Here is a 20,002-nt window from a genome sequence, read left to right on the forward strand (position 1 = left end):
TCAATTCTGATTGGTCGGGTTGACTTCACTGATTGGTTGTTGCACTGACTGGGCGGAGTCTACACAGAGCTCTGAGCGGATGTTTCCGGTTTGACCGTTGTTTTGAAAGATCAGGACGGACCGTCGCTTTCAGGTATGGATATAAACCTGTTTTTATACAGTCTATGGTATAAACCAAACAAGCACAATCAAATGTTTACCCGGATTATGTGAGAGAAGAGTGAATATGTAGTGTTAGTTTGCCGGTGGAGGTCGCAGATGGTGCGCAGTGTTGCTCCGCCGAGGTCACCGCGCAGCATCACACCGAACACGGACAGAAAACATCCAGACCTCACGGCTGAGTCATCGCTTTCAATAACACACACATATCTGCGATCAGTTTATTAATGCTCATTGGATTAGCTTGTTTGCTGAGACATGTTTGAACCCATGATCAGCTGATGAGACACATCCATGTGATTCTGTTTCATTATTTCATCATCTGACGATGTGTTCTGCGTTTCATATCACACGGTGATGAGCGTAAATTATGTTTCATGGATTCTGGTTTGTCATATATATTATGCTATAGCAGCATGTGATGGACTTTGAGCAGTAGAAGATACAAAGATCTGGAAAAGCGAGCTCTATTTCTTAATACACGTACAGTAGGGTAGAGTTTCGTGTCCCACTACTAATCCCATTAGCTGTTGTTCATTTACTATTAGAAAAGATAGACAAATTATCTATACAATTAATGTAGCATGAAAAGTAGCTAGTTTTAAAGAGACCAACCTTAAAATGGTGGTTTGTGTTCATCCCACCTGAGAGAGCTTGACCTTGGTTGTATCTGTTTATTAAAATCATACAAAATGGTCATTATTTTGCCATACTAGGCTGAATTGCTGGTTAATTAATTACTAAACTAATCTGAATTACAAAAGCATGACTCACGCTTTTAAATATTTGCTCTATCATTTATTTATTTGAAATATCATGTATATTGCGAAATTTAGTGTATCATTCGAAATTATTATTTTTGTTTTTATGGCTAGAAAAACGTAATTTTCTTATAACAAAAACACCAAATTCAAATTAAAAATTACATTTATTTCAATCTGAAAAGCCAAAATATGCTGTTTAGGGTGTACAGCTGAACAAATGTTGCATATCTCTACTCTGGCATTATTTGTGGTCATGGTAAAGTGTGCACACACTGCTCTGATAAGTTTATAACTGACACAGTCAGAACACACTATCAGAGTGGCATTCATTTTTCGGTCAGTGGTTTTGGCCCTCCAACCTATCTTGACTGAAACTGGAAAAATCATTTTATTTCTCATTGTTTTGGCTGAACATTTTAGGTCCCCAAAATTGAATGGCACCGTCTTTCGATGTTAAAGGGATAGTTCACCTTACTAAAACATTCCTCACCCCTCTTCTTTCACCCTTCTTCTTTCAGGCATTATTTTGTAAGTAGTAGCAGTTGTTCCCATCAAAGTCATGCTTGAGTTTATACATGAGTCGTCTCTGTCACGCCGCAAAATCTGTATGCATAGAATTTGGAATCAAGGATGTTCACATTGTGTTTAACCTCACACTTCTTGACCACTGAACATGTCTTATATCGTGACAGTCTCCGCTTTGCAGCTTTGATGGTTCTTATTGAATCATCGAGTGTTGTATTTGTCAGTTGGGGGCTTTAAAACAAAACTGTGTCTGTAAGTGTGTATGTGGCCATCTTTTCTTCTGCTCTCATGTTTAAGGGTGCATAGTAAGAGCATTGTTAACTGAAGACAATAGCTATTAGAAGGTGCCCATTAGTGAGTAACGAATACTGGCTTTTCAGCTTTTCTATCTCTTCCTCCTGTCATTATTGCCCTGTGGTTTTCATTCCCTCTCTTGTTATTCTATAGCGGGTTATTGAATGTCAGAGATTTTCAATGCGATCTATGCCTATAATCAATCTGAATGTGATACAATCACTCGCTGCAGCTCTTTCATCTGTAGAAACAGTAAACTCTCAGTCTCCAGCCATCAGCAGTGCAGACACACTCAGAATCAGACGTGTGATCATCTCAGTAATCTAATCCTCTCTGTCCACCCTCAGTGATTTCAGTTGTTCTGACGTCATCAGTGAATGGCTTTAGATAGATTCATGCTCAGTTTTTTAGGTGTAGATGGGAGGTCAGCATGTGTGTTTGTTGGAGGTTCTGTGTGTGTGTGTGTGTGTGTGTGTGTGTGCTGAACAAGAAGGGCTTGTGTTGTTTGCTGCAGACGTCAGCAAAATCAGCATGTGTGTGGTTCAGTGTATACGCAGTCTGCTCGTGCAGCCCTTGATGTGAAAGGAACAGGGAAGTTATCAGTATTAAATTCACACTCACACTGTACAGTTATATATATGTGTGTGTGTGTGTTTTATTAAGTGTCTGTCTGGTTGTCTGGATGATGACATCAGTTTGGGGAGGGCCTGTGATTGGATAGATTTCTCTGCTGATTGTGATGTTTGACTGACCTGTTTTTTAACACTGTTTACATTAACACTACTAATATGCAAACAATGTTTATTTCTCCATTTGCCAAATGCAGTTAATCATTTCTGGCATACTTAAATACTGGCTGTACTTGTTTGTGTGCTTGTATGGTGCACATTACTGAAAATGTTATGTTTTTTATAAAATACTTTTATGTAGGTTTAGATATTATAAAATGCCAGTGTTATTTTACCATGTGTAGCTTTTCATGTTTATATTTTCAGTTTGAGTTTTAGGAATTGTCATTTTTAGTTTTAGTATATATATATATATATATATATATATATATATATATATATATATATATATATATATATATATATATATATATATATATATATATATATACATACATACATACATACATACATACATACATACATACATACATACATACATACATATATATATATATATATATATATATATATATATATATATATATATATATATATATATATAGCTTTAATAATTTTTTTATTCATGTTTTAGTTTGAGTAATTTTAGTACTTGAACTTATTTCTATTTCAGTTTAGTTCCCAAAGCAACATTTCTGGCAGTGTTATTTTTTTTTGCATTTATAGCTTTTATGTGATAATTTTAGTTTTCATTTTAATTTTTTTTTGAATTTTAGTAACTGTGCTAAAATGTGTTCAGCTGTTCAGCTTTAGTTTTATTAATTTTAGTAATTAAACTTTTATTTAAATTAAGTTGCCAATGCAACATTTCTAAATACCATTTAAGATTTGTAAGTTCAAGTGTTTCATCTTATATTTATCTTAATTTAATCTTTATTTCAATTAATAAAAGACTAGCATCCAGTTGTAACAGCACTGTAATATGCTTTATACATAATTGAAAATATTAATGACAAATTCGTGTCAAAAAATGATATTTTATAAGAAAATTACGTGGTATACTGTAGTTATTACTACATATTGTGAATTGTAACATGACTGAAAAGCTGTACTGTTCAATCATCATCCATGATCTGTTTAGAGCCCTATTTTCTGGATTCAGTTTTTTCCAGACTAAACTGTTTTAATGGTTAAATTAAATTTTATTAATCAAAAGTATATAATTAATTGAAATCATGAAATTTATTTAACAGCAATTAATTAGAATGTGGTTTTATTTTTACCACATTCTGTTTTCCATAAATTTTCTGAGATTCATTTGAATGGTTTTGTTTAATTCTGATCAACTCTAATTGATTGTATACAAAATAATGTATTTTTTTCTTTTTTTTCTTTTCAGAAATACTGTGTTGTGTAACAGAATAAATTCTGGTAAATATTCCTTTATTAATAATGTTTTAACAGTAAATTTTTTAGCAGTAGTACTAGCAATCATTACATTTAGTCTGTCACAGTTTCTTCAAGTTAAGCCAAACTTTTATTTTGACTGGTTGCTGTAAAGACGTTTAAGTTTATGTTTGTATATGATACAACAATTTTTTGTTCTCCAAATAAACGGTCAAATGCTCATGAAGTGACTCTCAGAGCAGATCATGATCATATATTGAGGCGGCAGAGGCTGAAATCACTGCAGGCGTCACGCACACTTCAGTACAAAACCGTGCATCTGTGCCATTCATTCACACAAAGACACACAGAACATGCAGAATTCATATCTAAATACTAGTATTTTTGCAGTTTAATATTAACAGATTCTAGTCCATATCACATTTTGATTTAAGTGTAATGACCTACTTGTGATATTCCGTGTTATACTGTAAATTCCGTTTTTATGATTCCCTCTGTATTTATCTTATAATGTAAATCGTAGGGTACTATCTGTTTGATAATCTAGTACTATTTTATTTTTAATTTAAAATGCATCCACCTGATTCCTGTAATGTGACTGAATATGTGCATAGCAATTTTTTTTTCTTGGCTGTCTGCAGTGATTTTTACTGAATGTGTTTGTGCATGTTGCATGAAGCCGGTTGTCTTGCCGTGTGTTGCAGCATCTGTCGTTGATGGCCCGGCTGTGTGTTGAGGTAGAATGGGACAGAGCACATCAGGCCCAGAGTCCACAGAACCTCCACAGGTGAGCAGCACCACCCTAATGCTTTACCTCACACACACACACACACACACACATACACAGACCTGAACGCTCTCAATCTGAGCGTTCACATGTTTCTCCAAATTCTGACTCCAAATTACACTGCGGACCAATTTACATTTGAAAACCCTTGGTAAATGTTCTCATTTACATATTCACATGGTTAGTAACAAGCGGGCTGCCTGTTTTGATAACAGTGGAAAAGTCTGCTGTAAATCCGTTCCTTTGTTTACTAAGTGCATGAATATTTATTGAGGCATTTATGAAAGGCTGCACGTTTTGGTAAACTTTTTACAACTAGAAAATATTTCTCTGTCCTCAGTTAAAAACCCACAGTGAAGTATTGTGGGGAAATCCCTTACGTTTTGATTAGGACTTCTTGCTGAATCTCTTTATTCACTCACACAGATTCCCATCATGCACCTTGCACCTCATTTACATTCCTTCAGAAACCCCGCCCCTGCTTCCACCAATCTGTTCATTCGTCAATATCAGCAGCTGTTCACTTTTGTTTTACAACCTTCTTTTCCTTCTCTTTGTAATATTCTTTGTGCAAGTCATTGCCAGCTGTGTTTTGTAGCTGGGCAGATTGTCTGCAGCTGTTGTGATCACATGACTTGTTTAGAAAGGTTTGTTGGTGTGATCTGTAATGCTGAACAGAACAGTTTTTTTTTTTCTCTATCATGATAGGCAAAGTGAGTGTTTAGTTAGAAGATAGATGCCTTGCAGTTATCATGCAGGATTGCACAAATTCATATCTCGGTCCAAAGATTACAAATCACAAGGGCCTATTTGCTTATGTCACATCTTATTGTTGGACTGTCCATGCATTTTTTTAGTCCATAAACAGTTTATATTAAGGTTTGATAAAAGTGCAATTAAACATTTGGATACAAGTTTTTTTTTTTTTAATATTCAAATAATGTATATCCACTTGAGGTGAAAAGTGCATTAATATAATGACCTAGAAGACATATGAAAAAGTCTCTGCCGTGTTGAGATCACACTAGTTTAACTTCAAATATGTAGTGCACATTGAAGACAATGAGCAGATACAAATTTAAGTGACATTTAAGAGAGATTCTAAATACACTCCGAGTTCATAAAAATGATGTTGTGATAAAGTCTGAGGATGTGTTAACATCTACATCCTTGTGTGGTTTCCACCAGAGACACTGCAGATATAACACCACTTCTGTTTTCACATACTTCTTCATTTTTAAGAATGTTGCAATGCATGCTTGGCGAATGAAGCTCATTCTGAAGTGAATTTCCATCATTCTCTGCAAAAATAAATACATAAATAAAATAATCATTACTGCAAAAAAAAAAAAAAACCTTAGTGTTCAGTATTTTTTATTATTTACAGTACAAATAGCTAAACATTATCAAATCAAGGTGTACCTGAGAAGCAAAAATATTTAAGGTATTAAGTCTTCTAAATAAATATCAAAATTAACATTGTATTGTATGTCATTTTTTCTCAAATAAATACAGGCGTAGTACAGCTGAGTAGGATTAAGATATGGTTTTCAGAGAATAAAGTAAAAAAAAATGCTTTACAAAAAAATGAATAAATAAATGAGAAGATGAATTGGTTGAAAGAGATAAGTTACCCAAAAATCTAAATTCTGTCATCTTTTACTCACCCTCAAGTTGTTCTAAACCTAGATATTTTTACAGGAAAAAAAAAAAAAACATTTCAGTGTCATTTTTCTTTAGAAACACTTGGCCTTCTTAACAATGCTTTATTGAAAATAAATGAGCTGAGAAAGAGAAGAATGAGTGAGTAGGAGAGCGACAGAGTGGGAATGGTTGAAGGAATGAAGGCACAATGGAGAGGAAAGGTTTACATAATTATGGGAGTCTTGTGTTCTTACATAAAAGCTGGCTATATTAACATCTTGTGTGTGTTTTTTAGCTGGACAGATTTGGAAACATCAAGAGTTTAGTGGAGGATCAGCTGCAGACCAGCATGGTCAGTAAACACTCATTTAACACTGTCACACTGAATCATAGCTGTGGCAGAATTGTGCAGATATCTCATTTTTTAAATATGGATTACAAATAAATACTGACATTTGTATACAAATATATGTTAAAAATATTACTAAAATTTAAATAACTGTTTTCTATTTTAATGTATTGTATACCTGCGATGGCAAAGCATGATTACTCCAGTCTTCAGTGTCACATGATCCTTCAGAAATCATTCTAATATGTTGATTTGTTGATCGATAGGTTTTTATATGATAAAAGTTGGAAACAGCTTAATATTTTTGTGGAAAATGTGATATATTTTTTTCAGGACTCCTTGAAAAAATTCAAAAGAACAGTATTTACTTATTAAATAAGCATTTTACAACATTTGAAATAAATGCTGCCTTTAATTACAATTTAAATCTGTTTTGAATGTTGCCCTACCTTGGTTTCATGACACATGTATCTCACACTGAAACCAACCGATACACATTTTAATTGTTTTCTCACTGTCCTGTTTCTGCACAGGTGGTGGGAATAATAATTGGCGCTGGAGTCGCCATCGTCCTCATCGCTGTCCTCATATTTTTTGTCATGCGCAGAATTCAGCTCCGCAGTTAGTTCTCTAAAACTCTTATGTCAAATGAATATTTTGTATATTTCTATTTTTGTCAAGTAAAGTGCTGTTAATATTCCCTTTAATTTATGCTTTGAAATTTCTTGAATTGGTCTTAAAAGTTTTTATATAATTTATATATATTCAAAAACATTTCTTTCTCTCAGAACTGGAGGCTCAGGAAGCCCCGAAGTATCGCTTTCGTAAAAGAGACAAAGTCTTGTTTTATGGGAGGAAGATTATGAGGAAGGTGTCTCAGTCCACCTCTTCGTTAGTGGGCTCCGCTTCGTCCTCCAGGCCCCGCCTCAAAAAGAAACAGAAGATGCTGAACATTGCCAAAAAGTAGGTTTCTGTAATGCAGTTATCTGGTGATGTTCATTGGCTCAGATGATCAGGTGTAATTTCGTGTCTGTTTCTCAGGATCCTGCGTTTTAAGAAGGAAGTGCCCACTCTGCAGATGAAGGAACCTCCTCCGTCAGTGCTGGAGGCAGATCTCACAGAGTTCGACGTGGCCAATTCGCACCTGCCATCTGAGGTGCTCTACATGCTGAAGAACGTGCGGTACGCTCCCATTGTTTCTGAACTGATTCACATCAAGAGTGAAATTAAAGTGAACTTTATCACTCCCATGCATTATGGAATGTAAAGTATGATACACATATAATGTATGTTTTTGGTGTGGCGTGTCTCCTGCAGTGTGTTGGGGCACTTCGAGAAGCCGTTGTTCCTGGAGCTGTGTAAGCACATGGTGTTTCTGCAGTTCCAGCAGGGCGAATATGTCTTCAGACCCGGTCAGCCTGATAGTAGCATATATGTGGTACAGGATGGAAAGCTGGAGTTGTGTCTTACTGGACAGGTGTGTGAATCTCTGATCCAATTTTAGTTTAGTATCATTGAGGTAATATTATAGATTTTATTAAGATTTTGAATTAGTTTGTGTATTTTCTGTTTTTATTTTAAAGGGTTAGTTCACTCAAAAATGAAAACTCTGTCATTAATTACTCACCCTCATGTCGTTTCAAACCTGTAAGACCTTCGTTCATCTTCAGAACACAAATTAAGATATTTTTGATGCATTCCGAGAGCTCTCAGTCCCTCCCATAGACAGCAAGGGTCCTTACATGATCAACGTCCAGAAACGTAGCAAGGAGATTGTTAAAATCATCCTTGTGACATCAGTGATTCAAACATAACTTTACGAAGCTACGATAATAATTTTTGTGTGCAAAGAAAACAAAAATAATGACTTTATTAAAATATTTGTCTCCTCCGCTTCACCGTATAGCGCCATATAGGAGAGTATACACAGTACACTGGTACGTTGTTTACATTCAGGTCAAAGCATAAACAACGAAAAACCAGCGTATCTGCATATATGCGTTGTTTACGTACTCCAAAATTGCGTTATAGGTTGACACGGGAGAGACAAATTCTTGACTAAAGTTGTTATTTATTTAATTCTTTTTTAGCACAAAAAGTATTCTCGTAGCTTCGTAAAGTCATGGTTGAACTCCTGATGTCACATGGATTATTTTAACGATCCTTGCTACGTTTCTGATCCTTGATCGTGGTAATATCCTTGCTGTCAATGGGAGGGTCAGAGAGCTCTCGAAATGCATCAAATTTGTGTTCTGAAGATGAACAAAGGTCTTATGGGTTTGGAACAACATGAGGGTGAGTGATGACAGAATTTTATTTTTGGGTGAACTATCCCTTTCATTTTAGGTAATGTTTTAGTGATAAAAGAAAATGAGAAATGCTTCCTTGGCAACTGCCACTTTTTTCTAATTATTTTATTTGAAGCATTAAACTATGACTCGCCTCTCTCTCCCATAAGGATGGAAAGGATGGAGTTGTCAAAGAGGTTTACCCTGGAGACAGTGTTCACAGTCTGCTAAGCATCCTTGATGTCATCACAGTAAGTCACACCCACAATTCCATTCTCTGTGTGCTGATGCTGTTTAACAGGACAGGAAACCCAGTTACTTTATAAAATGTTACACAACCTTTGTTTGTCTCTCTTTAATTTTTCCTGTGCCCGTTCCATATCCTGTTCCTGTATTTAGTTTACTTTCCTGTTCCTGTTTCTTTCACTTTTTCTTCCCTTATCTAAAAAAGCCCCATAAGATCAAGTAGCAATTTTTGTGAAAATGCTTACAGGAACTGACATATTCTGGATACTATGCATAAAACTCTCAGGTTTGAATGTTTGTGTATTTCAGGGTCACCAGAGACCTTATAAAACAGTCTCAGCGAGAGCGGCAGAAGTGTCCACTGTCCTCAGACTGCCTGTCGATGCCTTTCTGTCCATCTTTGAGAAATACCCAGAGAGCCTTGTGCGGGTGGTTCAGGTCTGGCCTTTTTTTAAATTGCTCAGAAGACTCCATTGTTGTCTGTAAGGACACTGCACATAATTGAGAATATGTTTCCTGTTGTGTCCTGTCTGCAGATCATCATGGTCCGTCTTCAGAGAGTGACTGTTTTGGCCCTGCACAACTATCTGGGGCTCACCAATGAGCTCTTCAGCCATGTGAGTGAACACACATGCACGCTCAATGCACACTCGCTTGCTTTCTTATGACTGGTTGCTAGCACACAAAAGCTATAGTTGTTTTTATTTTAGATTTTATTTACTATTTCCTTTCTGTCAATCTTCTTTTAGGACATGCAGGCTCGTCCCTCTCCTGCCTCTCCTCATGCATCACGCTCCAGTCCGGTACGACACAGCAGACGCTTCGGCAGTCTCACCGTTCCTGATAAACACCGTGAGGCCGCTGTTCAAAATGCTTCTGGTGAGGCATGACATCATTATATCTCTTTATTGCCTATATGCCTCAAGTTGAGAGATGTTAGATGCCTATAGATTTTTGTTGAACAGTGAGTGTCTGCAGGTGGGGATCAAGGGAAGGATGGTGGCACAACACCGACACTCAGTAGGACCATATCCATGCCTGTAGACATCGCAGGTAGGTGCTATTTGAATTTTTCAAAAGCTTTTTTTATCAATTTATTCTTTTTAGATATTTATGCATCGAAGAATCCAAAAAAAAAAAAAATAGCCATTTTCACAAAAAGCTGCATTACTGTTTTCAACATCGATGATGATAAAATCAGCATATCAGAATGATTTCAGAAGGATCATGTGACACTGAAGATTGCTTCAAGGCTGTTGAAAATTCAACTTTGAGATCACAAGAAAAATAAATAGATTAGAATAGAAAACGGTTATTTTAAATAATAACGTTACTGTTTGTTTTTTTTTATCAAATAAATGCAGCCTTGGTGAGCATAAGAGACTTTTTTTAAAAACCTACAGAAATCAAACAGAACCCAAATTTTAGAACAGTAGTGAATAATATAATATTATTATAATGTGTACAATATAATGTACAATAATATTATAGAATTTATACAGTTACAATGTGCATATATATATAAAACATAATTTATACAATAAGAATGTATCATGCTGTGATGTTATTGCTGAACTAATGAATGTTGTACAGGAATTCAGAAGAGTCTGCGTTCAGATTTCGACATGGCTTATGAGAGAGGCCGGATCTCTGTATCCGCTGAGGATGGAGAGGAAAATCTGCTGAGGAAAACTCCACCTGCTTTCACACGAGTGAGTTTTTACACTCGTTTGAACACCTTTCACATACTAACACAATCTGTATTAATAAAAGAATTCAATCTTGTTTTCTGTGACCCAGGAGCAGCGGGAGAGGAAGGTGACTGTGGATGAGGTTCCTTCAAGTGTGTATTTGTATCCTGAGGAGGAGTCGGGCATGGAGAACATTTTTACTCCATTTCAAGGACGACCTAATGCTGCACTGTTCGAGGAGGCCCAGAAAGAGATTCTCAAACTCATGAAGATTGAGGTATCTTTCTGTATGCATGCGCTACAGTTCATTGTCAAAGCTCATAGTCCAGTAAAATGAAGCAGTTTCACATGAACTTCAGTTCTCCTCTGATTTCCACACCTGTCTCTGTTTCGCTGGACTTGTGTGATGCGCTTTCCTCATATGCCCTCTTTCATCATCAGGACCCTGCGCTGCTGAACGGGAGGGTGACGTTTCATCATGCTAAAGCTGGATCTGTGTTAGCCAGGCAGGGAGACCAGGTGCTCATTCTCATTTCTTTTCTTCAGCCCAATTTATTTGGCAAACCTTAGATCTCTCATACGGATGAAACCTATTGTAGTCTTTGTAATATTGTTTCTTCCTCTGCTTTTCTATAGGATGTTAGTCTGCACTTCGTCCTGTCTGGTTGTCTTCATGTCTATCAGAAGATGATTGACAAGCAGGAAGCAGTGTGTCTGTTTGTGACCCATCCGGGTGAGATGGTTGGACAACTGGCTGTACTCACAGGAGAGCCGCTCATCTTCACCATCAAAGCTGAGCGGGATTGTACCTACCTCAAGATCTCCAAATCTGACTTATACGAGTGAGTATTTCTATATACCGTATTTTTCGGACTATAAGTCGCCCCTGAGTATAAGTCGCATCAGTCCAAAAATACCTCATGACGAGGAAAAAGACATATTTAAGTCGCACTGGACTATAAGTTGCATTTATTTAGAACAAGAACCAAGAGAAAACATTACCGTCTACAGCCGGGAAAGGGCGCTCTATGTCTTCAGTGTAGACTACAGGAGCACTGAGCAGCTTAGACCGCCCTCTCGCGGCTGCAGACCGTAATGTTTTCTCTTTGTTTTTTCTTGGTTCATGTCAAATTAATTTTGATAAATAAGTCGCACCTGACTATAAGTCGCAGGACCAGCCAAACTATGAAAAAAAGTGTGACTTATAGTCCGGAAAATACGGTAGTCATGCAGCTGATTTCACCCAGGCTCTCAAACCTTCAGTCTTTTGGATGGCACTCTACCTATTGCAAATCTCACTTAAAACAAAGAACAAATCTACATCAGTAGAGTCATATTGTCTGTGATTGTGCTGCCCCATGTAGGATCATGCGTGAGCAGCCAAGTGTAGTTCTCAGTGCAGCTCACACCGTGGCTATCCGCATGTCCCCGTTTGTACGGCAGATGGATTTCGCCATTGACTGGATGGCTGTTGAAGCCGGACGGGCCCTGTACAGGTACCACTACTCTCTCACATGAAATGTTTTTTTATTCAGTTCATTGTAACATTTCCTTTAGCTGAAAACTTTCAGAGGTAATACTTCAAAAACAACTCTGAATGAGAAATGTTGTTTGGATAATTGATTTAGATAATAAATCTTAATAAATATTATTTTCATATGTACTTTTAGGATGTAAAAAATTTTCTACAGTACACTAGTGTTCAAATGTTTGGTTTCGCAAAAAAAAAAAAAAAAAATTCTAAAGTCTATGATGCTCACCAAGGCTGCATTTCTATAATACAAATACTTTAATATAGTAAAATTATAACATTTTAAAAAACTGTTTTCTATTTGTTAATTTATTCCTTATTACAAAGCTGTATTTTGAGCATCATTATTCTAGTCTTCAGTGATCTTTCAGAAATCATTCTAATATAATGATCAAATTTTTTGGGGGTCAGGATTCTTTGATGAATAGAACAACAATTATTTGAAATCAAAATATTTTTGTAACAATGTAAAAATCTTTTGAATAAATGTCTTTCAAAAACTATTGTGACACCAAACAGTAGTGTACATGTTCAGTCAATATGCAAGTAATTAATATCATTAAATTTGTTGTGGTCCATAGGCAAGATGATCAGTCCGACTGTACCTATATTGTGCTGAATGGACGACTGCGTTCTGTCATCCGAAAAGCAAATGGGAAGAAGGAGCTTGTTGGAGAGTATGGCAGAGGAGATCTCATTGGAGTTGTGAGTTTAAAGCTCTGGAATGAAGGCCAAAGGGTCTAAACTAATCTAAACTGAATTAAGGATCGCTGAACTGTCTCTCTTTCTCTCAGGTGGAGGCTTTGACTCGACAGCCTCGTGCCACCACAGTCCATGCAGTCAGAGACACTGAGCTGGTGAAGCTTCCAGAAGGAACGCTCAACAACATTAAGAGAAGATACCCGCAGGTGGTGACACGCTTGATCCATCTGCTGGGGCAGAAGATTCTGGGGAACCTCCAGCAGCCCCGTGGACCTTTCTCAAGTGTGTCCAAAAACCAAACATTAATCATTCACATTGCATTCAATGCTTCAGTAAAGTCCATTTTAGGAACCAAGAATAGGAAGCTGAGCTTTCTCTATGTGTTTAAACAAAGAAAGAGTAAAGAAATGAATCCTTTCTCTAGGCTCCGCTTTGGGTCTGCCAAGTGTAGCGTCGAGTCCGGACGTCACTAACCCAGCTAGTAATCTCTCCACTGTGGCAGTGCTTCCTGTTTGTGATGATGTACCAATCAATGCCTTCAATTTGGAGCTCAGCCATGCCCTCAGCGCCATAGGTAAACTTAAGCAGTGATAGACTATTAAAGCCCATGATCTAGACCCATAATCTAACACACTTTCATCCTTCGATCAGGACCAACCCTGCTGCTAACCAGTGACATCATCAGAGAGAGACTTGGAGCTTCTGCTTTGGACAGGTGGGCCTACGTTTGAGATCAGAACAACAATATTATGCATTCATTTTTAAAACTGCAATCTGAAACGCTTGTTTTCCTTTAGTATTCATGAGTACAGGTTATCAGGCTGGTTGGCTCAGCAGGAGGACATTAATCGTATAGTGCTGTATCAGACGGACAGTGGTATGACCCCATGGACTCAACGCTGTATACGACAAGCTGACTGTATCCTCATTGTGGGGCTTGGAGACCAGGAGCCTGCACTTGGAGAGGTATTTGTTTCAGTCTAATGTTGTTTCTCTCCACACTCATGTGAAATATGTGAGCTGGATTGCTGTGATTGAAGATCAGAGCTGGTATCCAAAATGTTGAAAGCTGAAACCCCACAGGGAAAGATTCAAACATTTTGACTTTAGGTTAACAATTACAAATCATGTCAATGCATATGAATTGATTTTGAAATGTGGATTTTTGAATCACTTTAAAGAACTGTAGAATTTGTTATATTCCAAGTAGCCTTTATGTACATATATTTAAAGTAGGATGATCATATGTGCCATTTATACAGGACACTTCCTGGATTTCTATACTGCCTAAAACATCCAGGTAGTTAGCCAAGTAGTTTGACCAACACATATTGTATGTAATGGACCAATTTCGTGAGATCTACAGAGAACGTGAGATCTACAGAGAATGTTCAATGCAATAACGCGCACGTGTTTGTTCATTCGTTCGACTTGAAGCGTCGCTGTGCACGATCATTGAAAGTATCAGACTGAAGTACAGCGAGAGCAATACGACAAGCATTAGTAGTCATCTGCTCTGGGGCCTGTTCTTCATACGTCGCTAACTCAGTTAGCTGGATTTGAATGTTGAAGGTTTGGCGTGATCTTGGATCATTTGGTTCTTCGAAGCTCATCCCGGAGCTGCTGTCATAGCAACAGGTCCGTTAGCTTAAACCTGCTCAGGAGCAGGCTTATTAATGTAAACAGGATTAGATCGCTTCTTTTCAACCAGAACTGATACTCAAAATATGTCTGCTACCACCGCTACTTTATTACAAGAGTATCGTAGTGATCCAGTGACAATAATTTAAAATAATAATTATTTTTAAAATTATTTAAAAATAATATAAAAATGCTGTGTAGTCCATAACAACCTAGATACAGCCAGTTTTACTCACTGAAATATTTATTTGTCATAAAATTATTACTTCATAATTATATTAGAGTCTTACACACATGCTATACAGATAATAGAGTCGTGCATTATTTTAATTTTAATAAACTTTCATTAATGCTGTCACGTAACAAATCTGTCCAAATATAAAATGAAATGAATGGATAATTTCTTCATTGAAATAAAAATGTAAAGACTGCACAACTATTATAAATTGGGAATCTAAATAATTGGGAATCATGAAAAAAATTATAATAAAATAAAAACATGTATCTATTATCTGTCTCATGTATCTATTACAACATTTATGTAGTTTTGTTTGCTTGGCTGTTTCCTTATAAAAGTCCAGAAATTTGTCAAGTTTTTCGTCAGGTGTCGTTTTAAATTATATGAGGTCATGACATTGCCGTCTTGCCACCAGCCAATCGCTGCACTGCTGATCATGGTTTCGAGTATCGATACACATCCCCTTTTAAACCAACACATGAACGCGCAGTTATCTCAGATAACTCAATCCAGCGATACTAATCATACACAACAGGTGTGTTCGAAGAACCCAATTAGCCAGATCATGATTAGCACGATGATATCATCTTGGATGTGTCATTTGATCTCGGATGTAATAAGCGACGTACGAAGAACGGGCCCCTGCTCTCTATAGCTCTCGTGAATGTCATACAGAACTCCTGGCAAGGATGCGTCCTGTAAAAATGGCCCGTATGGTCACCCTAATTTAAAGTGTTTACTTTCAAGTTACTTGGTGCAATAAGGATCTTAAATAGTTTATTTTTGCACCTGAGACGCATTAGAAGTACTGTATGTACTTAATCCCGTGAATGCACTTAAAAAATACAGAAGCAGATCATTAAGTTGAATGGAGTTAAAACGAATCTCATTGTGAATCAGATTAGTGTTGGGCGATATGCTCAATTTATCCTATCATAAGCCTGTGAGATCACCGATACATGATATTTTGGTGTTAATTTATTTAATTATTTATTCAGTTAGTTTCAATGACGGAAAGTGAACCATCTCCAGCCAGCATAAGGTTAAAAGCAGCCTAATGTTTTTAATATGACATAATAACAAATGAACAGAAACATCTTAAGTTACTTATTATAATGTTTACAATTCCTCTGTTATTCAAAAAGCAGCTACAGTAAACGAGCAAAGAACATTTCATTACCAAAGAACATCATCACAAGCTCAGTCTAGTGTGAGTTTATGCACTTTTAAAAACACTCCCATTAAAAATCAGTGAATCTACACTGTATGATGAAGAAATCTCTTACACTTACATCGCACATACATATGCACTTTGTTGTATATGATGAGAGAATTTGCGCGAATTTCCATAAATCAAGAACTTCTCATTCTTGAATCAATTCACGGTCTATCCAAAGATTCACACCCCTAACTTCAGATGGAGCTGATCCAATCAGAATTCATGTTCTTACCTTCTCAGTTGGAGCAGATGCTGGAGAACACAGCAGTACGGGCCCTGAAGCAGTTAGTTCTGCTGCATCGTGAGGACGGGCCAGGTCCGTCGAGAACCGTTGAATGGCTGAACATGCGAAGCTGGTGCTCTGGACACCTTCACCTGAAGTGCCCTCGTAGAATTTTCTCACGAAGAAGCCCCTCCAAACTGGTAACATGTAGCTTTCTGTTGATTTAAAGAACAAAGATTGTTAATAACCCTTGTGTTTGATAAAGGATGTGGTTGTTGCCTTAAACAGCGAGAGGTATATGAAAAGGTTTTTGAGAAGACTGCAGACACACACAGTGATTTCTCACGGCTGGCTCGAGTACTCACAGGAAACAGCATAGCCCTAGTGCTGGGCGGAGGCGGAGCCAGGTTAGTCACTTCAAGCAGTCATAATACCAGAGATGGTCTTATTATTGGGAGATGATATGATCTGCAGCTCTACCTTAGTCTCCTTTCCTGCAGGATTGTGCATAACAAATTGAATGGTTTTTGCTAACCTTGGTGTTTTGCCAGATTTAAAGCCTTGGAAAGTGGCTTTTGTTTAACTACAGTTTAAAATCACACATTTTTTTTTTGCAATTCACTTATTTTCAGTTGTGTCTGTATTTTAGTCTTATTTATAATCTGTATTTTTTTTGCGTGTTTTAGTGCGCTTTTGTAATTATATATATCGTATTTTCCAGACTATAAGTCCCACTTTTTTCATAGTTTGGCTGGTCCTGCGACTTATAGTCAGGTGCGACTTATTTATCAAAATAAATTGACATGTACCAAGAGAAATTAACCAAGAGAAAACATTACCTTCTCCAGCCACGAGAGGGCGCTCTATGTTGCTCAGTGCTCCTGTAGTCTACACTGAAGACATAGAGCGCCCTCTCGCGGCTGTAGACGGTAATGTTTTCTCTTGGTTCTTGGTTTTAAATAAATGCAACTTATAGTCATGTGCGACTTATATATGTTTTTTTCCTCATCATGACATATTTTTGGACTGATGCGACTTATATTCAGGTGCGTCTTATAGTCCAAAAAATACGGTATATTACTACTGTTTGTTTTTAATGTTACTCTTTAGATTTAAAGTATTTTTATTCATTTTAGTTTTAGTTCAGATTTAGATTTTATTTATCCAGTTAGTAATTTTAGTGTTTTTTAACTTACTTCAGTAAGTTGCTAAGGCAAAATTTGTTTTGTATTATTATTATTATATATATTTTTTTAAGTTCTAGTTAAAAATAATAATCCTGGTCTTTGTAAATGGTCAATATGATGTTCAATCTTGCAGGGGCTGCTCTCATGTTGGTGTAATCAAAGCCATGGAGGAAGCAGGAATTCCCATCGACATAGTGGGAGGAACTTCCATTGGCTCATTCATTGGTGCTCTGTATGCAGAGGAGAGAAGTGCTGTTAGGGTCAAGCAGAGGGCAAGAGAGTGGTCCAAGGTAATGTGACTCTATCTGTTAACTGACACCTTTTAACCTTGCTTTGAGCAATCAGATAAGATAGAAGATGTTCAGTTATTAATCACTGAAATGTAATTTCCTATATCTGTTGCCTTCAGGCAATGAACTCTGTATTCAAAACAGTACTGGATCTTACTTATCCAATCACATCCATGTTTTCTGGCTCTGCCTTCAACACCAGCATCTCTAAAGTCTTTGAGGACAAACAAATCGAGGTAAGAAGTCACCAAAACTATTTTGGGGGAGCACTTATTTCAGAAATCTCACCTAGCGCTCCTGAAAGATGCATTTTATCAGTTTTAGTAGATCTATATTACTGCTTTTCAATTTTCATAATAGCTAACGTAATTAGGAAGTATGATTATCATATGTATGACAACATTTTGTGTTTTTCTTGGATTTATTTTTAGGACTTGTGGCTGCCATACTTTAACGTGACCACAGACATCACAGCTTCTTCTATGCGTGTTCATAAAGATGGTGAGTGATGATCGAACGTTGACCTCTTAATATGGGGTTCCTCAAGGTTTCATGTTAGGGGCATTTGACTTCTGGAATATACATATTTTAGGAGTTATTAATAATTAAATAATTTTGGTAAATGTCACTGTTAATGTCACTGATATAAAAATAACAACAACAAAAAAAGTTAACTGCTTTTATCATTTGAATGCTATTAAAATTAACCTTGTTTCTTAAATGATAGATATTTGGGACGTTATGTACTTTCTCAATTTGTAATGATCGAGAAAGACAAGCTAATGTTGCATGTGGGTTGTGCAATTTGCTTAATATAATGAAATAACTGATGGCTTCAGAGAGAGGTCTAGAAAATGCCCTATGTTAAAATGCCTGTTAACTCGCATTGAAATTGAGATATTACTGAAATTATGATTTTTTTTTTAACTGTTTGTCATATGCATGAATACATTTTGGGATTTGACCAGTGGTATATCATGCATCCATGAATTCTGGGTTTGGTCCCCACATTCAGTTGAATGTATATCTGTTTCCTGATTCAAATAAGTTCATTCACACTGGCTAAATTAATTAATGATCACGTTAAAAGGTAAAAACACTGTCTACAGTTTAATGCTGAAAATTACTGTATTTGGGGGCCTTGTAATGGTCTTGTGTTCACCTGTGTATGCCCAGATGGATTATGGAATTGAATTTGCATGTCTCACTAACTGCAAGGACAAAGTTGGTCTCTGTTTTCTTTCCTACTGTTTCTCTCCCCTTTTTGTCAAAGTTTCTGTCTTCCTTCTGTCCTACCCTCTGTCCCTAACCTGCTTTTTGTGTCATAGAAAAGGCTTACCTCTCATTCGCTGTCGTCCTTTTCGTAATCTTTATCTCACTATTTTCTTTATATATATTCTAAATTCCCATCATGTCAAGTATACATTATTAGTTGTGGTAGAAGGTAAACCCCTCTTAGTGGTGTCTGTAGGATCCAGAATGCATCAACCATTTGCTCCTCCCCCTGCGCTCTTAATGCCGTTTCTTCTTCATTCTGCTGTTGCAGCATTGCTTATTCTCACACTGACTGCACAAATAAGACATAACAGCTCCAAAGTCTTTACTGCAACTTACAGTACACCTTCACTCAGCTGTGGATGTTGGTCAGGTTGTGCTAATGAGTTACCCAAGTACCCAAGAAACATTTTTTTTTTATTCTTTAAACAAAATAAGTTTGAAAGCGTTTTTAAATATATATATATATATATATATATATATATATATATATATATATATATATATATATATATATATATATATATATATATATGTAACATTCAAAATTTATTTGCTGTCATGTGATCTTGTTGATATTATTTTGAATAATATTTAAAGCTGCGGTAGGGAACTTTTGACGCTCTAGCGGTTAATAAACAGAACTGCTTGCGTCTTGCGGAAGAACATCGTAGCCGGAGCTTCTTCTCTCTGTTTATGTCTATGAAGAATCACAAAGGTACTGGGTTACTCTGCCGCGCTACCCCCGAAGCAATCTAAAATAGTCTGAATATAAACACTTATTATAGGTGCACCCTAGTGATTCAGGACAAGCTAAAAACACGGTTTGGAAAATGGATTCATGGTGTACTCTCTTATTATGTTAATTTTTCTGCATTTTGAACTCAAACAAAGTTACGGACCGCAGCTCTGA

General features: G+C 36.6%; 1 protein-coding gene across 9 annotated transcripts in view; it reads left to right on the forward strand.

Annotated features, from left to right (window-relative positions):
• Window positions 1-48: 48 nt before the first annotated feature.
• The window catches only part of LOC113098214 (neuropathy target esterase-like), a 29,802-nt gene continuing 9,848 nt past the window's right edge, over window positions 49-20,002 (forward strand). For 3 of the 9 annotated variants that reach the window (XM_026263211.1, XM_026263208.1, XM_026263212.1), the window contains exons 1-27: window positions 49-133; window positions 4,483-4,565; window positions 6,505-6,561; window positions 7,092-7,179; window positions 7,347-7,521; window positions 7,600-7,740; window positions 7,876-8,035; window positions 9,017-9,097; window positions 9,402-9,530; window positions 9,629-9,709; window positions 9,842-9,971; window positions 10,071-10,145; window positions 10,686-10,804; window positions 10,893-11,060; window positions 11,225-11,302; window positions 11,420-11,625; window positions 12,148-12,279; window positions 12,896-13,019; window positions 13,109-13,298; window positions 13,441-13,590; window positions 13,668-13,731; window positions 13,814-13,982; window positions 16,355-16,537; window positions 16,626-16,744; window positions 17,658-17,814; window positions 17,934-18,050; window positions 18,246-18,315. In XM_026263211.1, the coding sequence (XP_026118996.1) occupies window positions 4,521-4,565; window positions 6,505-6,561; window positions 7,092-7,179; window positions 7,347-7,521; window positions 7,600-7,740; window positions 7,876-8,035; window positions 9,017-9,097; window positions 9,402-9,530; window positions 9,629-9,709; window positions 9,842-9,971; window positions 10,071-10,145; window positions 10,686-10,804; window positions 10,893-11,060; window positions 11,225-11,302; window positions 11,420-11,625; window positions 12,148-12,279; window positions 12,896-13,019; window positions 13,109-13,298; window positions 13,441-13,590; window positions 13,668-13,731; window positions 13,814-13,982; window positions 16,355-16,537; window positions 16,626-16,744; window positions 17,658-17,814; window positions 17,934-18,050; window positions 18,246-18,315 (3,208 nt within the window). In that variant the 5' untranslated portion in view covers window positions 49-133; window positions 4,483-4,520. Of the gene's footprint in view, window positions 134-333; window positions 514-3,770; window positions 3,803-4,482; window positions 4,566-6,504; window positions 6,562-7,091; window positions 7,180-7,346; window positions 7,522-7,599; window positions 7,741-7,875; window positions 8,036-9,016; window positions 9,098-9,401; window positions 9,531-9,628; window positions 9,710-9,841; window positions 9,972-10,070; window positions 10,146-10,685; window positions 10,805-10,892; window positions 11,061-11,224; window positions 11,303-11,419; window positions 11,626-12,147; window positions 12,280-12,895; window positions 13,020-13,108; window positions 13,299-13,440; window positions 13,591-13,667; window positions 13,732-13,813; window positions 13,983-16,354; window positions 16,538-16,625; window positions 16,745-17,657; window positions 17,815-17,933; window positions 18,051-18,245; window positions 18,316-20,002 lie in introns of those variants that run through there. The other 6 variants (XM_026263209.1, XM_026263210.1, XM_026263214.1 and 3 more) reach the window with 6 other exon arrangements.

This window comes from Carassius auratus, unplaced genomic scaffold (genome assembly GCF_003368295.1).
Source record: "Carassius auratus strain Wakin unplaced genomic scaffold, ASM336829v1 scaf_tig00216437, whole genome shotgun sequence".
NCBI classification, from domain to species: domain Eukaryota; kingdom Metazoa; phylum Chordata; class Actinopteri; order Cypriniformes; family Cyprinidae; genus Carassius; species Carassius auratus.